Source organism: Vombatus ursinus, unplaced genomic scaffold (assembly GCF_900497805.2).
Source record: "Vombatus ursinus unplaced genomic scaffold, bare-nosed wombat genome assembly UNPS02014924.1, whole genome shotgun sequence".
Classification (NCBI taxonomy): Eukaryota; Metazoa; Chordata; class Mammalia; order Diprotodontia; family Vombatidae; genus Vombatus; species Vombatus ursinus.
The window spans coordinates 1601892-1617636 of NW_020954702.1; the positions used below are offsets into that span (position 1 = coordinate 1601892).

General features: G+C 32.0%; 1 protein-coding gene across 6 annotated transcripts in view; it reads left to right on the top strand.

Moving 5' to 3' along the window:
- The window catches only part of USP25 (ubiquitin specific peptidase 25), a 193148-nt gene that overhangs the window by 127122 nt on the left and 50281 nt on the right, over nt 1-15745 (top strand). For 2 of the 6 annotated variants that reach the window (XM_027843603.1, XM_027843604.1), the window contains 3 exons: nt 4521-4660; nt 7063-7176; nt 9088-9183. In XM_027843603.1, coding sequence (XP_027699404.1) covers nt 4521-4660; nt 7063-7176; nt 9088-9183 — 350 coding nt within the window. The remainder of the gene's footprint in view (nt 1-4520; nt 4661-7062; nt 7177-9087; nt 9184-15745) is intronic. The other 4 variants (XM_027843605.1, XM_027843606.1, XM_027843607.1 and 1 more) reach the window with 2 other exon arrangements.

Consider the following 15745-nt stretch of genomic DNA (forward strand, 5'->3'; position numbering starts at 1 on the left):
AAAAACTAATAAAATAAATTGAAGGGAAGAGGAGGAAGAAGAGAGATTTTACTTGTATGTAATTGAGAGAAAAAATAGGGGAATAATTAAATGACTAGATTAAAAAGTAAGAAGGAAACAGGAACCTTCTAAAAGTTCCAAATTCTAAAATTCCCAAACTGGGAAAACAGATAACAAGTGGGGCAAGGGAGGGAAGAGAGCCAGTGGGACTAAGATAGCCCTAAAAAATAAGTTTATAACTAAAGAGACATAATGCTGTGTTTACAACATAAAAGGAAGAAAAATAAAATCTTAATTTGAAAAAAAATTAAAGACAAATGGAGGAAAATATAAGACTAATCCTTACAACTTTAAATGTGAAGGAATTAAACATTCTAACAAAAAGTTAAAAAATGACAGATTGGATTTTTAAAAACTCCACAATATGTAACTTGCAAGGAATACATTTAAAGAATAAAGACATAAATAGTATAAAAATTAGTGAATCTAGTAAAGTTGTCACCTTATTCAAATTCTGACTATTCAGAGATAAAATTATTTTTCAACAGTTGGGCTAAAATAACTGGAAAGCCAGTCTTTGTAAACAACTTTAGTCATTTTCTTTATCGAACCACCAAAGAACTGGAAGCAACCAAAGATTGTAACCTCTTAGAGCATGAGAATTTCAAGAAATAAGCATTGATTTTAACTTAAAACTCCCTTCTGCATTACTTCCCAATAAAAGTGTTAGATACTTTTATTTTAAAAAGTTAGACACTTTAAGGTTGAATTTTTTTCTTTCTTAGAAATGTAAGTTCTAGAAGACATTGTTTTCTAGAAGAAGCCTGTTTCATTCACAGTAAAAAAATTTTGTTGATCAATGTATCCATCTTCTTCTATTATTTTCAGTAATACATCAGAATATTTAGCTTCCACATCCTCATGTAGAGTGGCCATCTAACTGGTAATTTTAACATTATGCAGTTAAATTTAATTTTTGCAACCATCAAACCAAACAAAGGTTAGAACATAATTTCTGTACCATCGGCTTCTATTTCTATTTTCTTTCACTTACTTAAAGTTGAAGTTTTTATCTGATTGTCTGTATATGTAACACTTTTACTCCTTGTAGCCATTTGCAAAACTACAAAAAGCTAAGCAGCTTTGCCTTTTGATTTTATTTCACCTGTCTGTTTTACAGTATTCAATACCATAGATTCAGGAATTCAGATGTCTCATCCTATTTTAAGAGTTGCTGTGACCAAGTTCCTACTATTCAGTTTTTGTTCTAATGTAATAACAAGCCTCTTCTTTTTTGTGCTAGCAGTGTTTCCATCTGAAGTATTCCTTCTTTTGTCCATTTCGTTAAGGGCCTTTTTAAAACATGAATGTTAGTAATGGAATTGATCCCACTACTGATAGGCATGGTAGCTTTGACCTGCTCCATTTCTGACCTTTGACCTGTTCCATTGCTTTTCCTTAGGCAGCCTAGTGACATCCTGCTCCTAAGAATTTGCCGTATTAGTGATGGTCTTAGTGCAGACACCTGCTCGTCTTAGCTCATTGCAGTTCAGAATTTCCAAACTCAAACAATCCACTAGCCTAAGCTTCCACCATAGAAGAGATTACAGGCATATACCACCATGCACAGACAAATTTCAACTATCATAATAGTTTCCCTATTTTTCCTACTATTTCCCTGTTTTCCCCAGTATTTCCCTATTTTCTTTTCTCCACAATATTTGAGGGAAAGGAATTAAAATTAGTACAGGATTTAAATTGCTTTTACAGTTGAAAGAAACACAATCATAGTTCATCAGTCTGGTTGTGAAAAATGAGGCTGTGAGTGGGTGATGCCAGTTTTGTTGTTATTTGCAGTTATGTCTGACTCTTTGTGATCCCATTTGGGGTTTACTTGGCAACAATAGTGGAGTGGTTTGCCGTTTCTTTCTCCAGCTTATCTTACAGCTGAGGACACTGAGGCAAACAGGGTTAAGTGACTTGCTCAGGGTTACACACGTTGTACATATCTGAGGCCAGATTTGAACTCAGGAAAATGAGCCTTCCTAACTCCAGGCCAGGCATTCTATCTACTGTGGCACTTAACTGCTAGTGATGCTCATACCTGCTAACATATTATCTCTCTACCATCTACTTCTTTTTGTAGTTTGAAAAAAAACGTTTTATTGATTTTTTTGTTTGTTTTTACATCATGGTCATTTCTGAATATCACCACCCAAGCCTGTACAGTGACCCTTCCCCTCCTTCTTATGTAACAAATCAAAACCATAATGACCAAGTCTGAGAGTGTATTTAATGTTGCATACCCATTAGGTGTAAGAACAGAAGAGTGATTCTTCTCATTTACTCTGTGGTCATTACAATTATATAACATTCTGCTTTGTTTTACTGTTATTTTATTTGCATTATTATAGCTTTTGTATGTATCATTCCCTTGATTCTGTGTATTTCTCTGTCAGTTGACATAACTCTTCGCGTGTGTCTTTGAATTAGTCATATCCATATAAATGTGATTCCTGTAAACCTTTTTTTTTTTTTAGCTGTTTCTTCATTTGCTGGATGGGCACCTACTTTATTTACTTTTTTTCCTAATATAAAAAGTGCTTCTATGAATATTTTAGTATGTATAGAACCTTGCTTTTTTTTTTTTAACTCTTTGAGGTATATTCCTGTCTTGGATCTCTGAGTCATAGAGTTGAATAGTTGAGTTATTTTTAATCATTTAATTTAAAATTGTTTTCCAGAATGATTTGTACTGTATACTGCTAGACTGATTTATTTCACTGATAATATTTCTTCAGTTGCTTTTTTTTTCTCTTCATTTATTCTTTGTTACAAGGCATGACTTGTTAAAATGGTAGGTGAGACACAAATATTAGACAGCAATAATTTATTAAAAATAATTATCACTTTAAAGTAGTGGTTGGACTAATTCACTTTACCACCTCTGAATTATTAGTGTGCTTGTCTTCCCAACAGTCCCCTTTTTTACTATCTCTTGTCCATCTTTGCAAATTTGCTGGATGTAGGTTATGGCCTCAAAGTTGTTTTAATTTACATTTTGTACTAATAATGGTTTGAAGCATTCTTTCATATATTTGTTGATAGTTTGCATTTTCTCCTTTAAGAATTCTTTCCTTATTTTTTCACCACTTTTCCTTTGGGAAATGGCTCTTGGTATTACAGACTGGTATTAATTATTGATATATATTTGCTATTAGACCTTTATCAGATATTTGACACAAAGGATGTTTCTCTCCTTGACAATTTCCCTTCTTATCCAAGTTGCATTGAATTTGTTTGTGCAAAGGATTTTTAATTTTATCTTTTGTGATCTCCTTTATCTCTTATTTGGATTAGAATTCTTTAGCCAGCTTTAGTTATAAAAGATATCTCCTATATCTTTTAATTTTTAAAAAAATTTTATGGTGTGTGGTCTTTTATATTTCAGTTGCATATTCAATAGGAACTTACTGTGATATGTTGTGTAAAATAGTTTTCTAAGCCTATTTTCTACCAAACTTTTCCAGTTTCCAGAAGTTCTTATAAAATAAGGAGTATATTTAATATAATTGATATATATGCATAAATGCAGAGACATTAAAATTAGTGTATTCTTCCTTGAGTGATATATCCTATTTGGAAAGTTTAAAAATTATTAAAATGCAAATATATTACAAGCTCTACCTCAGAAAGTTTGCTAGAAAATAAGTGGTGGGGTGATCAAGAGACCTTCCCCTTTTTCTGTTATCTTTTTGCATTTCAGTATTCCCATTTTCCAAGTTTACAGTTATTATAGCTAGAAAACATGCTTCCTATATGGGCAGTAGGAACTCAGAATGAGAATGTTGTTTTAAAAAAATCCCATATTTATTAAATGTATTAAATATACATGTGTGTATATGATTATTTATACATAAATAAAATTTTATGTTCATATTTTCCCATAATGATATTTTGGTGTGACAATATGTCAGAAAAGCATATTTCAAATACTATAGTTAATTGGGAATACTTTTTCTAAGTTTAGGTTTTTTTCTATTTTTCCCTAGCAGAAATTGTTCATTTAGGGGCTTAAAAGGTTCAAAATTCTCTTGTGATACTTAATATGTAAAAGTTACATAAATTAGAAGTGTATCATTTTATTCATATTTATTGATATTATTTTAAAGAGAAATATAAAATTTATTGGCAACGAGGCGGCACAATTAGTAGAGTGCCAGGAAGATACATCTCTATGAGTTTAAATCTGGCCTCAGACATATACTAGCTGTGTGACCCTGGGCAAGTCACTTAACCTCGTTTGCCTCAATTTTCTCATCTGTAAAATGAGCTGGAGAAGGAAATGGCAAACCATGCCCGTGTCTTTGCCAAAAAAACCCCAAATGAAATTATGAGGAGTCAGACACAATTGAAACGAACACCAACGTAATTCTTATTATTAAATAAACAAATATGAATTCAAATCAATTCATTTTGAGATTCATATTAAATATATAATGAATTCTTTTGTCATTAAGCACAAGCAGAAGAACCTGAATACCTAGAGCAGCCATCCAGAAGTGATCTCGCCAAGTATTTGAAAGAAGAAACAATGCGAGCGATCACCAAGGCGTCATCAGAGCATGAAGACACAAATCCTGAAACTGTCTTACAGCTGGTAAGAATGTTTTTTTAGTTGTTATGTGAGATTGTGTGTGTGTGTGTGTGTTTTAGACAGTTATAGTCAAGACATTTTCAATGGAGTTTAGAGAAAAGAAGCGTTAGATTTTTAGGTCTGGGTTCTGGTCCTGTTTCTGCTACTAATTGTTTGACTTTGGACCAGTCTTACCCTTATTGGGCATTCGTTTCTTCCTTTATAAAATGAAAGGAGTTTGGACCAGTTGATTTCAGAGGTCCTCCTTTGTAGTTCTGTAATTTTGATTCTTATTTGATGTATATATAGCAGTTAGTTGACTTTTAGGTAAATGCATACCTGTATATTAAGATAAAAATTGACAAAATATGGCCTATTTTCTATTGTATAAAATGTAAATATCAGGGTTTAACTGATTTAAATTGTATTTGAGGAATTATGTGCTTTCTTTTCTGTACAATTTGAATATGTGGAGGCAAGTTAAGTACATATACACATAAAACAAAAAAGTCATTAAAAACATTGGAAATCACATTTTAAAAATACTTTTTTCCTTGTAAGAATTTACATAGTTAATGTATGCCTGTGGAAAAAAAAGTTCCATGAGAAAGAATTTTTTTGGCATACATAATATTTAACTTTTCAAAATACAGTCTTTAATATTGTTCTTGCCACGGGATGGATACCAAATCACTTATCTCCAGTGTGCCATTAGACTTCAGAATGTCTTATGTTCTCTCTTTATAGGAAGTTAGTTCAGTAAATTATCTTATAAATCACAAAATCTGTTTTCACTTGGCTTGACCTAAGTGATTGTACATCATTTTCTTAACCCATTAACTTCAAATTTTGTATTCCTAAAATGGAAACTTAGTACTTTTCATTCTTTACTCACAGGAATATTATAAAGACTAAGATAATATCTGCTAAATTCCATAAGCTATATCCACAGAACTCGAAATTATGTGAGCTGATAGGTGTGTATGTATGAGTTAAAGCATATTTGAACTAGAAATTATTTAACTTAATGGAACAATAGAAAATCTTAAAACATCTGTGATTTCGTTGTTATGAGTACTGCCACCACTGCCACAGATTATAATTCTCCTCCACTTTAATAAAAACTCTTCCTAAATCACCATGACTGAAAAAAGTGTGACTTAGTAAGGGTAGTCCTTGGATGACAGACATTCATGCCTTTGCTAGACCCATCTCTGAACTTTTTCAGCTTGGTGTGGGCTATGCCAAAGCTTAAAACATACTGGCATAGCATTCTAGAATCCAAGCTCACATCCAGACCACCCTGAAACATTGGAATAGTGTCATACTTTATAATAATATCTATTAGTGGAGAGGATAGTGGCAGCCTTCATATTTGACAATTGCTGATATTTATTTACTAAGGATTATTGCAGTGAAAAACCAGAAAACATCCCAGTCTTTGAAGTGCTTGTGTTTCTTTTAAAGTACCTTTGTTTCATAGCACAATAAAATCTCCTAAATTCAAGATCCAGTGAATAGAAATTCTATAATTCCTTAAGTTTTTGGTTAATGTTTATTATCAGGATATTTCTTTGTTGTGTGACTTGAAGGTAGGTTAAGTTCTTTAGAAGTGTCCTTTTATTGATAAACAATAGGCTCTTTGGAAATCTGTTAAAATATTATTTTATTGAGTCAATAAAGGAACCATTTCAACACTTACAGTTTTTGATTTATTGGGTGAACTTGAAAGTAATAAAGCTGAATTTCATTTTTCAAAATTTTTGTAATTTTTATTTTTCACTATAATTTACCTGGTTCAATTGAAGGAGTACTGGATTCGAAAGTAGAGGTTCTGGGTTTGAATGTTGGTTTCTTTTACTTATTACTATTTATGTGACCTTAAACAATTCATTTCACAATTCAGAGCCTGTTTGGTCCATCTCTGAAATGAAAGCATTGGACTAGAATGCCTCTAAGGTCACTTTCAGCTCGACATATTATCTCCTGAGCTGAAAGGGACCTTAGAGACCTTCTATGTTTTCTTTCAATGACCGAGTAAGTATTTTTACTCTACACAGTTAACGTTTCATTCATAACAAATAAGAAACTAAAGACTACCATTTGTTTAAATAAAAGTTTTTAAATTATTTTTAGTTACCTTTTCAGTGTAGGTATATGGAAAACATTTTTAGGTTATACATTGCACATGTTAAGAATTTGGAGTTCAAACTACTTATTTAAACAAATAAAATTGAGAAGTGTTTAGTTTGAAGTCTATATCTTAAAGAAAGAAATTTAGTGTTACCTGCCTTTCTTGTACCCTGATATCCAGGTAGTAATTTGAAGTTAGCCATCTTTCATCCCCCCCAAAATAATATTTTTGCTATTTTACATTATTCTCTTCTATTTTTCTAATTTTTCATGCTCATTATTTTCTTCTGCAGACCCCTGAAAAAGCCACCAGTCAACCACCTTCTAACCAGCAAGTTGTAGAGGTGGCGATTCCTCATGTAGGGACATTTATGATTGAGTCAGTGAAGGGGGGTTATGATGATGAGGTACTGTTCTTATAGCCCTTTGCACCACAAACTTACCTGTCTTATTTTGCTGCTTGGCACAAGTATTTTGAGCATGCCTGCATATTCACACTTATGTGACTTTCTGTATAACATTTAACTTTGCCACTTCCTGCTAGCTCTAAATTTGATTCTGTGGTACATGGTATTGAGTAACTTCCTTGATATATTAATAAAAGTTTGAAATTATAATTAAAACTTAAGAAGAAAGACTTGGGGATTATGTCAAATGGATAAAATAAGTATATTATATGATATTTAATACTAAAATCTCATAAAAACAATTTTTGAATATTAAAAAATGCCTCTGGTATAAATAAATTCTCCCTATCCTGATATCATGCCTAAATTGTTTATTCTTACATTTTCTATTGCAAAGCCTACGAATGGTAGGGAAGTGTGCAGAAGCTAAGGAGGCTCTGGGAAAACTATGGGATAGCACAGAGTAGCTAACCATCATTTATTCTTCCACTTCCTTAAGACTTGTTAAAAAGATACATTAGTGATATTGCCAACTCCTTATTGTTCCATGTTCTAAGAAATATTTGTCATATACACCACGAAGTGCTTCCAGGAGAGTAGGGGGAAATCTGACCCATTCTTATTATGGGTTTTTCTAGAGTCAGCCTAGATTTTCTATAGATCAGCTAGGTCCTTGGTCCCTTTTTCTAACTACTGTGAAATTTCTCTCTTTGCTTTCTGATATACTTGAAGAAGGTAGTTTCTAAACAGTAACAGCAACAGAGAAGAGGCAGTGACATGGAGGTAGGAGGAATTACAGCAAGAAAATCCACCTAAAAAAGCATAAGTAAATTATTAAATTACCTACATTAGAATGTATAATTAAGAATTGAAAATAATTGTGGTTTTAAAAAAGTAAACATAATAAAAAATTAAGTGAAAAGTTAAGTGACTTGCTGAGCATCCCAGAGACAGTTTGGGTCAGAGGCTACACTTGAACCCTGATCTTTCTGGCTTTCAATCCACTATGCCACAGGAATCTCATATTAATACTATAATAGTGCAATGATTGATATTACTGCCTTGAAAAATAGCTTAAAGGAGTACTGCATTTAATACTAGAACTGACAAAAATATATTTGTGATAAAAGTAGTGTGGTTTTAAGGTACTTGTTAGGTATGTCATGTTAGATCTTAGGAACTTTAGGTACAATATAGTTCAATCGAACTACTATAATTACAAACCTCTCTGTATTTTGATGGCAAAATAGTAGACATAACCTTTTTAATTACTCCAAAGCAGCCATCATATTAACTTTGTGGTGTTGCTTTCAATCCTTTGGTTCTGCAAACATTTTATTATGTCATTGAAGATTATATAGTTATATTATGTCATCTAGTTATTGAAGAAATGACATGAAATCAAAAAAAGTAATACAGATTGCTTTCTGATATGAATAAACTGTTCCATGTAACATTTTCATATTATGTTGTCTCTTTGAAAGTAGTATAATTTATTTAATAAGCATGTAAGTATTGAATTTTCACATTTTGGGAGGAACTTGCTTGTATAGTGGGTTGGGTTAGAATTAATGGATTTGTTCGTTTAATTTTTCCATTTGGATAAGAGATAAGAGTTCCTGTGTGTGTGCTTTGGGCAGAATTTCTAATTGTTGGGGTGATGTTTAACAGTGCATGTATTTTTATCACTGGCTGATTTTAAAGAATATATCTTTATGTGCATATCAGGTTAGATTTACTGTAGAAGAAACAAATGCTGTCATTAATTTGGGAATCCTGAGCATTAGCTATAACAGTATTTTCTGGCTGTGTCTATGGGATGCTTTTTAGCTGGCATGTACATGAAGACATTTTCTTAACATTTAAAAATGTTAACCATTCCAACCTTTTACCTTAAATCCCTTGTGGCAGATCATGATGACACCGAACATGCAAGGTATTATCATGGCTATAGGTAAATCCAGGAGTGTATATGACAGGTGTGGTCCTGAAGCAGGGTTCTTTAAGGTACAATTAACATTTCCATCTTTATATTTCCTTTGTTTTTTCCCCCTAGCTTTTTATTCCAAAATATTTTGTTCTTTTATATAATATTTTGTTTACTAGTACTATCACTATTCTCCTATGTAGGCTTTATTCCTGAAAGGAATATTAGAAAGGGTTGCCAAAGCTAATTGGAGCATCGAGAAAACTATGCAAGTATCTTGGGAGGGAAAAAATGCTTTTACCTGAAGTATCTCAGTAGTTTTCTCCTCTATTCTATGGATGTGCTTATAGGAGAGGTGATGTTGGAGGGTATTTATGGCCAGTATTTGATACTGAAGACACTAGTTTTGATGGCTATAATCAGTCTTGTTGAGAGTTCACTCCTCTGGAGTCATAGGTAGGAGGCTTGGGTTCAAATCCTAGCTTTGACATTTACTAGCTTTGGTGAAACTTGAGCAAAGTCATCTAACCTCTTGGAGCCTTAGTTCCCTTATTTATAAATTGGGTCTAATAATACTTACCCTACTAGGGTAGTTAATAGTAATAGCTTAGCATTTATATAGCACTTTGGGGTTTGCAAAGCACTTTACATCTATTATCTCATTTTATTGTCACAACAATCCTGTAGGGTGGGTGTTATTTTTGACAAGTATTTAATACTTATTGTGTGCCATACACTGGATACAATCTGTGCACACAGATAGCTTACACTTTATTGGGGGAAAACAACATGTACATATATAAGTGAATTCAAAAATGTATGGGAGGGAGGATAAACTTTAACAACGTGGAAGATCAAGGATGATCTAGTTTGATAACACATGATCTAAGCCTTGAAGGAAGATCAGAATTTTAATAAATCATGAAGCAGAGCATTTCAAGTGACAGATTACACAAAGGCATGGCACTGGAAAATGGAAGGTCCTGTGTGGCAAACATCAAGTATGCCAGTTTGTCTGGAACATAGAATGTTTGAAAGGTAATAATGTATAGTAAACTGGGGCCAGAGTATAGAGAACTTAAATACTAAAATCAGAAGTTTATTTTATCCTTGGGGCAAGAGGGAGTGGAGTTCAATGGGCAGAGAAGTGACATGATCCAAATCTATCTTTTAGGCATATCATTTTAGCAGCTGTGTGGAGGATCGATTTGAGAAGAAAAACCTTCAGGAAGGGGTTCTTGACCTTTTTTGGTGTGTCAATGAACGCTTTTGACAAACTGGGGAAGCCTAAGGATCTCTTCTTGAATATTGTTTTTAAATGCATAAAATAAAATACATAAGACCACAAAGAGAGCCAATTGCATTAAAGTGAAATTATCAAAACATTTTTAGAGAATAAATTCATGGACTTCGGGTTAAAAAAAACCCTGCCCTAAAAGAAAAGGAGACCATTTAGGAGGCTACTTCAGTAGTCCAGGTGAATAAGTTGAGACCTTATATTAGAGTGATGGTTTTCTGATAGAATAAAAGACTAGCATCTGATTAGATTCAAAAGATAAGAGTGAGGAAGGAGTTTGGGATAACTGAGATTTCAGACACCTGGATAACTTGAAAATTGTGCCCACAGTTTAAAAAAAAAAGAAAAAAAGGAAGTAGTGTTAGTTTAAGGGGAAGGAAAGTGAATCCAGAGTAAACTTTGCGCAAGTTGAGTTGAAAGTGCATATAGGAAATTCAGTTGGAAATATCCAAATGTTAGGCTGTAATGTGGAACTGTAATTCAAAAAAGAGACATATGGGGACTTTTGTTGTTGCTGTCACTAGAGTAACAATAGACATAGATATGGTCACCCACTACACTACGGCAGTGGATATCAACAGAAGTTACAAAATCACCAAGAACATGATAAAACCATGACAGTGCTGCCACCATAGAGTTCATATTTTTAAAATAATGGAAAACTCATATTTAGGCCAAGAAGAAGAGTGAAGAACTCAACAATGTCCTGGCTACCATGAGTAAAGCTCTTACCAAGAAGGACAAATTCATAGTTCACACTCCTTTTCCCTGTCCTCCAATAAAAAAACTGACAAATAAGCTTGTCACATTGATTCCTACTATGTTCCAGGGCTGCTGTCTACTCAATCTTATCTGTCCTGATAACGAATAAAAATACAGTGCTTCCTGTTAGCTATATATAACAGAGTACTTGTGAGGCTGTAAGTGATAGCGGAATATAGAATTTTGGACTTGGCAATAAGAGCTAGACTGTTCTTTTGCTACTAGATATGGGATCCTGGGCAAGTTACATAAAATCCTTGTGGGAAAAGGAGTAATCCATCAATGAATGAGTAATAAGTTTTCAAAAAAAAAAGGGAGGACAGTTGAGGCAAAGGGACTATAAGTAAAAAGGGATGCTGGTTTGAGGACAGACCCCTTTGGCCAGAGCAAAGGTTCTTAAGCTGGAGTCTATGAACTTTGAAAAAAATTTTGATAATTTATAATATATTTTATTTTAATATATTTTGAATTTTAATATAATTGGTTCCTTTTTGTTAAAAATGGGCTAATATAATGCTCCTGCTTTTATTATAAGTTACTCTTGTCCTAAAAATTGTTTACCCCTATTGTTTTTATTAGATAGTATTAAAAATACTTTTGTGGTTAATAAATTTAATTATTTTCTATTATCTATAGTTTTCTATTCATCCATGTAGTTTTCATACCCACCCCACCCCCCTCCCCACTTTGGTGATACAACTTGCCAAACCATTCATTAGAATATTTTTTGTGTTAAACATATAAAAACATAAAAGAAAATTGTAGGTTCAATGTTAATGAGTATTTAAGAAAAAAATTAGACTGTGTCTCATCTCTCATATTTTGGAATTTTTCTAATTTCAAAATTAAAAACATTTCCCATAACATCATTTTCATAGCTATGGCCTTCATAAAAGAGTTTCTTTTCCTTTCTTTGCCAAGGAATGCAAATCCATAGTAAAACCAAATGTTTTTTCTCCCTTTCTTTTTCTTTTTTTTTCCTCCTTACCTCTCCCTATCCATTAAAAAGACAAAAAGGAAGAAATACAGCATGTTCTTATTGCATAAACATAGAAATACAAGACAAATTTCAACACTGATCACATCAAAAAGTGTATTTCTTATTCTGCTTATTAGTCTATCAACTCTGTCATGAGGAGGACAGTTTATTTGTCCACTGGAATGGCAATTAATTATTTAATCAGTTTTTGAAGTCTTTCAGAATTATTTGTTTTTACAGTATTGACATTATAGTATAAATGGTTCTTCTAGCTCTACATGTTTTACTCTATATTAGTTCATTCGGGTCTTTCCATGTCTCTTTGAAATTATCATTTTCTTCATTTCTTACAAGACAATAGTATTCCATTCATTCTTATACCAGTTTGTTTAGCTATTCCCCAGTTTATAGGCACCCTCTTAGTTTCTGCTTCTTTGCCAGCGTAAGAAGAGCTGCTGGGAGTATTTTTATACATACGAAGATGTATTATTCCTCTTTGACTTCTTTGGGATATAAGCATAGCAGTTAAAGGGTACACACTGGTTAGCATCTTTTTGTATATAATTCAAAATTGCTTCTAGAATGGATGAACTCATTACACAACTCTACTAGCAGTGCATCAGTATACTTGTTTTCTTCCATTCTTGCAACATTTGCTATTCATTCGTTCATTTATTTTTAGCCATCTTTGCCAATCTAATGGGTGTGAGAGAAGGAACTTCAGAATTGCTTTAATTTATGTTTTTTCTAATTAGTGATTTGGAACATTTTTTCATATGGCTGTATAGATAGGCTACAGATAAGATTTCTTTCCTTGAGCAATGCCTGTTCATCTTGGTATAAGGTATGAGGTGTTGGTCTAAACTCAATATCTACATTAATACTGTCCAGTTTGCCTAGCAGATTTTATTAATAGTGAGATCCTTATCCCATTCATTGAGGCCTTTGTGCTTACCAAACAGTAGTCTACTAGGTTCATTTACATCTGTATGTTGTGTGCCCAATCTGTCCACTGATTAGTGTGGTTTTTAACCAGTGCATAGGTTTTGAGAATTGCTCTTTTGTAGTATAATTTGCTTTCTAGTGCTGCTATTTTCTCTTCATTCACCTTTTTTCAAATTGTTTTTCTTAAGATTTTTTTATTTTTTTGTGCCTCTATGTGACTTTTGTTATTTTTTCCAGTTCAAAGTAGTACTTTGGTAATTTTATTGGTATGCACTGAATAAGTAAATTAATTTGAATACTATTGTCATTTTTATTTTATTAACTTAGCCATGAACAATTATTATTTCTCCATTGAAATTTGTCCTTGTTTTTGTAAAAAGTGTTTTGTAATTGTATTTCTATAGTTCTTGGTTGTATCTTATAGGTAGATTGACAAATATTTTGTACATTCTACAGTTATTTTAAATAGAATTTCTCTTTCTATTTCTGGGTTTTATCAGTATTATAAAGAAATGCTGATAATTTTTGTAGATTTATTTCATATCCTGTAACTTTGCTGAAGTTTAAAATTTTTCATTTAATTTTTAGTTGACTCATGGTTCTCTGAGTATACTTTTATATCATCTGCAAAAGGTGATTATGTTGTTTCTTCTTTACCTATGGTTGTCCTCTCAATTTCTTTTTCTGGTCTTATTACTGTGTAATTTCCAGTACTATGTCAAATAGAAGTGCTGGCAATGGACATACTAGTTTCACTCTTAATCTTATTGTAAAGGATTCTAGTTAATTCTCTTTACAGATGATGCTGGTTCTTGGTTTTAGATATATACTATTTATCATGTTAAGTAAACCTGTTTATTCTTATGATGAGTATGATATCTTGTGAAAAGCTTTTTCAACATCAGTTGATATAATCATGATTTTTGTTGTTTTTGCTATTAACATTGTTTCAGTTCATATTTCTCCTAATTTGAAATTTGCATTCCTAATATAAATCCCAATTGGTCATAGAATATATTCTTTATGATGGGTTATTGTAGCCTCTTTGCTAATGTTTTATTTAATTTTTAAAATTTAGCTTCCCTCTTCCTTTTAAAAACATTAAGAATGATTTTTGTTTTTTATTTTTAATAACTTTTTAAAGCCAGTCTTATTAATTCAGTATTTATTTTTATTTTCAAATTTGTGGATATCTTCCTTGATTTTCAGGATTTCTATTTTAGTTTTTAATTTGTTGGTTCTCTTTGTATTTTTAGTCACATGCCCAATTTGTTGATCTCTCTTTTTTTTTCTTTTTGTTAATGAAAGTGTTTGGAGATGCAGATTTTCCCTTTAGGACTGCTTTGTCTGTATCATCTAATTATGGGGCTTATTGTTATCTTTAGTGGAATTATCATTTCTGTGGTTCGCTCTTTAACTCATCATTTCTTCTGATGAGTCTTTCATTTAATCTCCAGTTGATTTTTAATACTTTTAGTGGCTTTTTATTTTACGTAATTATTGTTGAATTGTGGTCAGTAAAGGGTATGTTTAATATTCTGCTTTTGCCCATTTGTTTGTGTGGTTTTTATGTCCTAATACTTGTTTAGTTTTTGTAAAGGTGCTATGCATATCTGAGAAATATGTCTAGTCCTTTCTCTTTCAGTTCCTATTTACTAATTATCACAGATCCATCATAACTAACTTTTTCTAAAATTCTGGTCAAGACTTTAACTTCTTGTTTAATTTTTGATTAGACTTATTTAGGACTGAATGTAATACATTTAACTCCCTCACCATTATAATTTTATTCTCTATTTCTCATTGTTATTCATTTAGTTTTTCCTTTAATTCTTTAGATGCTATTCTATTCAGTGCATATGTTTTATATATACATATATTGAAAATATACTTTTATATGCAACATATTTGCATATATTGAGAAAAACCCTCTACATAATTCCTCTGTAATTCAGACATTGTTTTGCTTATGACTAATCCTTCTTATGCCTCCTTTTCGTTTAATAAAGGGCTTAATAAATACTTGAATAAAACTATTGTTGTTATTATTATTACCTACTTCAGTCTCTTCATCTTCTTCATTGAGATTCAAGTGGAAGCCATCCTAATTGTATAGCCTGCTATTATTCATTTACACTTGATGTTATGTAGTTTGTTGTGTAGATGGATAAAATCAAATTGATTTACAACTGGTAAAAAATATTGGAATGTAAACTCATTTTCTTCAGGTTCACTGAAGGCATTTCAGAATACTGAAATAGTAGCCAGGATGATATGTGTACCTCATTCTCTGCCCACACAATTTTATTTTATTTTTCTAAGTCTCTGTGTTTTCAAAGTTTTTCACACACATAGCTTGGAGATTTTTAATATGTATTATGGTGCCATTTCTTAAACATCATTCTTAAATTTTTACACAACAATGTTTTCTGGGTAATCGTGAACAGCAGCTCTATGATCTGGATCCAATATATTTATTGGTTAAATTCTCAAAGCTATTTTCATGTCTGTATTTCTAGTATGGGTATTTGTCATCTTTATGAAAGATAGTGAACTTCACATATTATTTTAATCACTAGTTCATGTCTTTGTAGGTATTTGATTATTGTCGTCATAACTCTTATCCTGGTCTCATTGTGGTTGATTGTGTTCACACAGA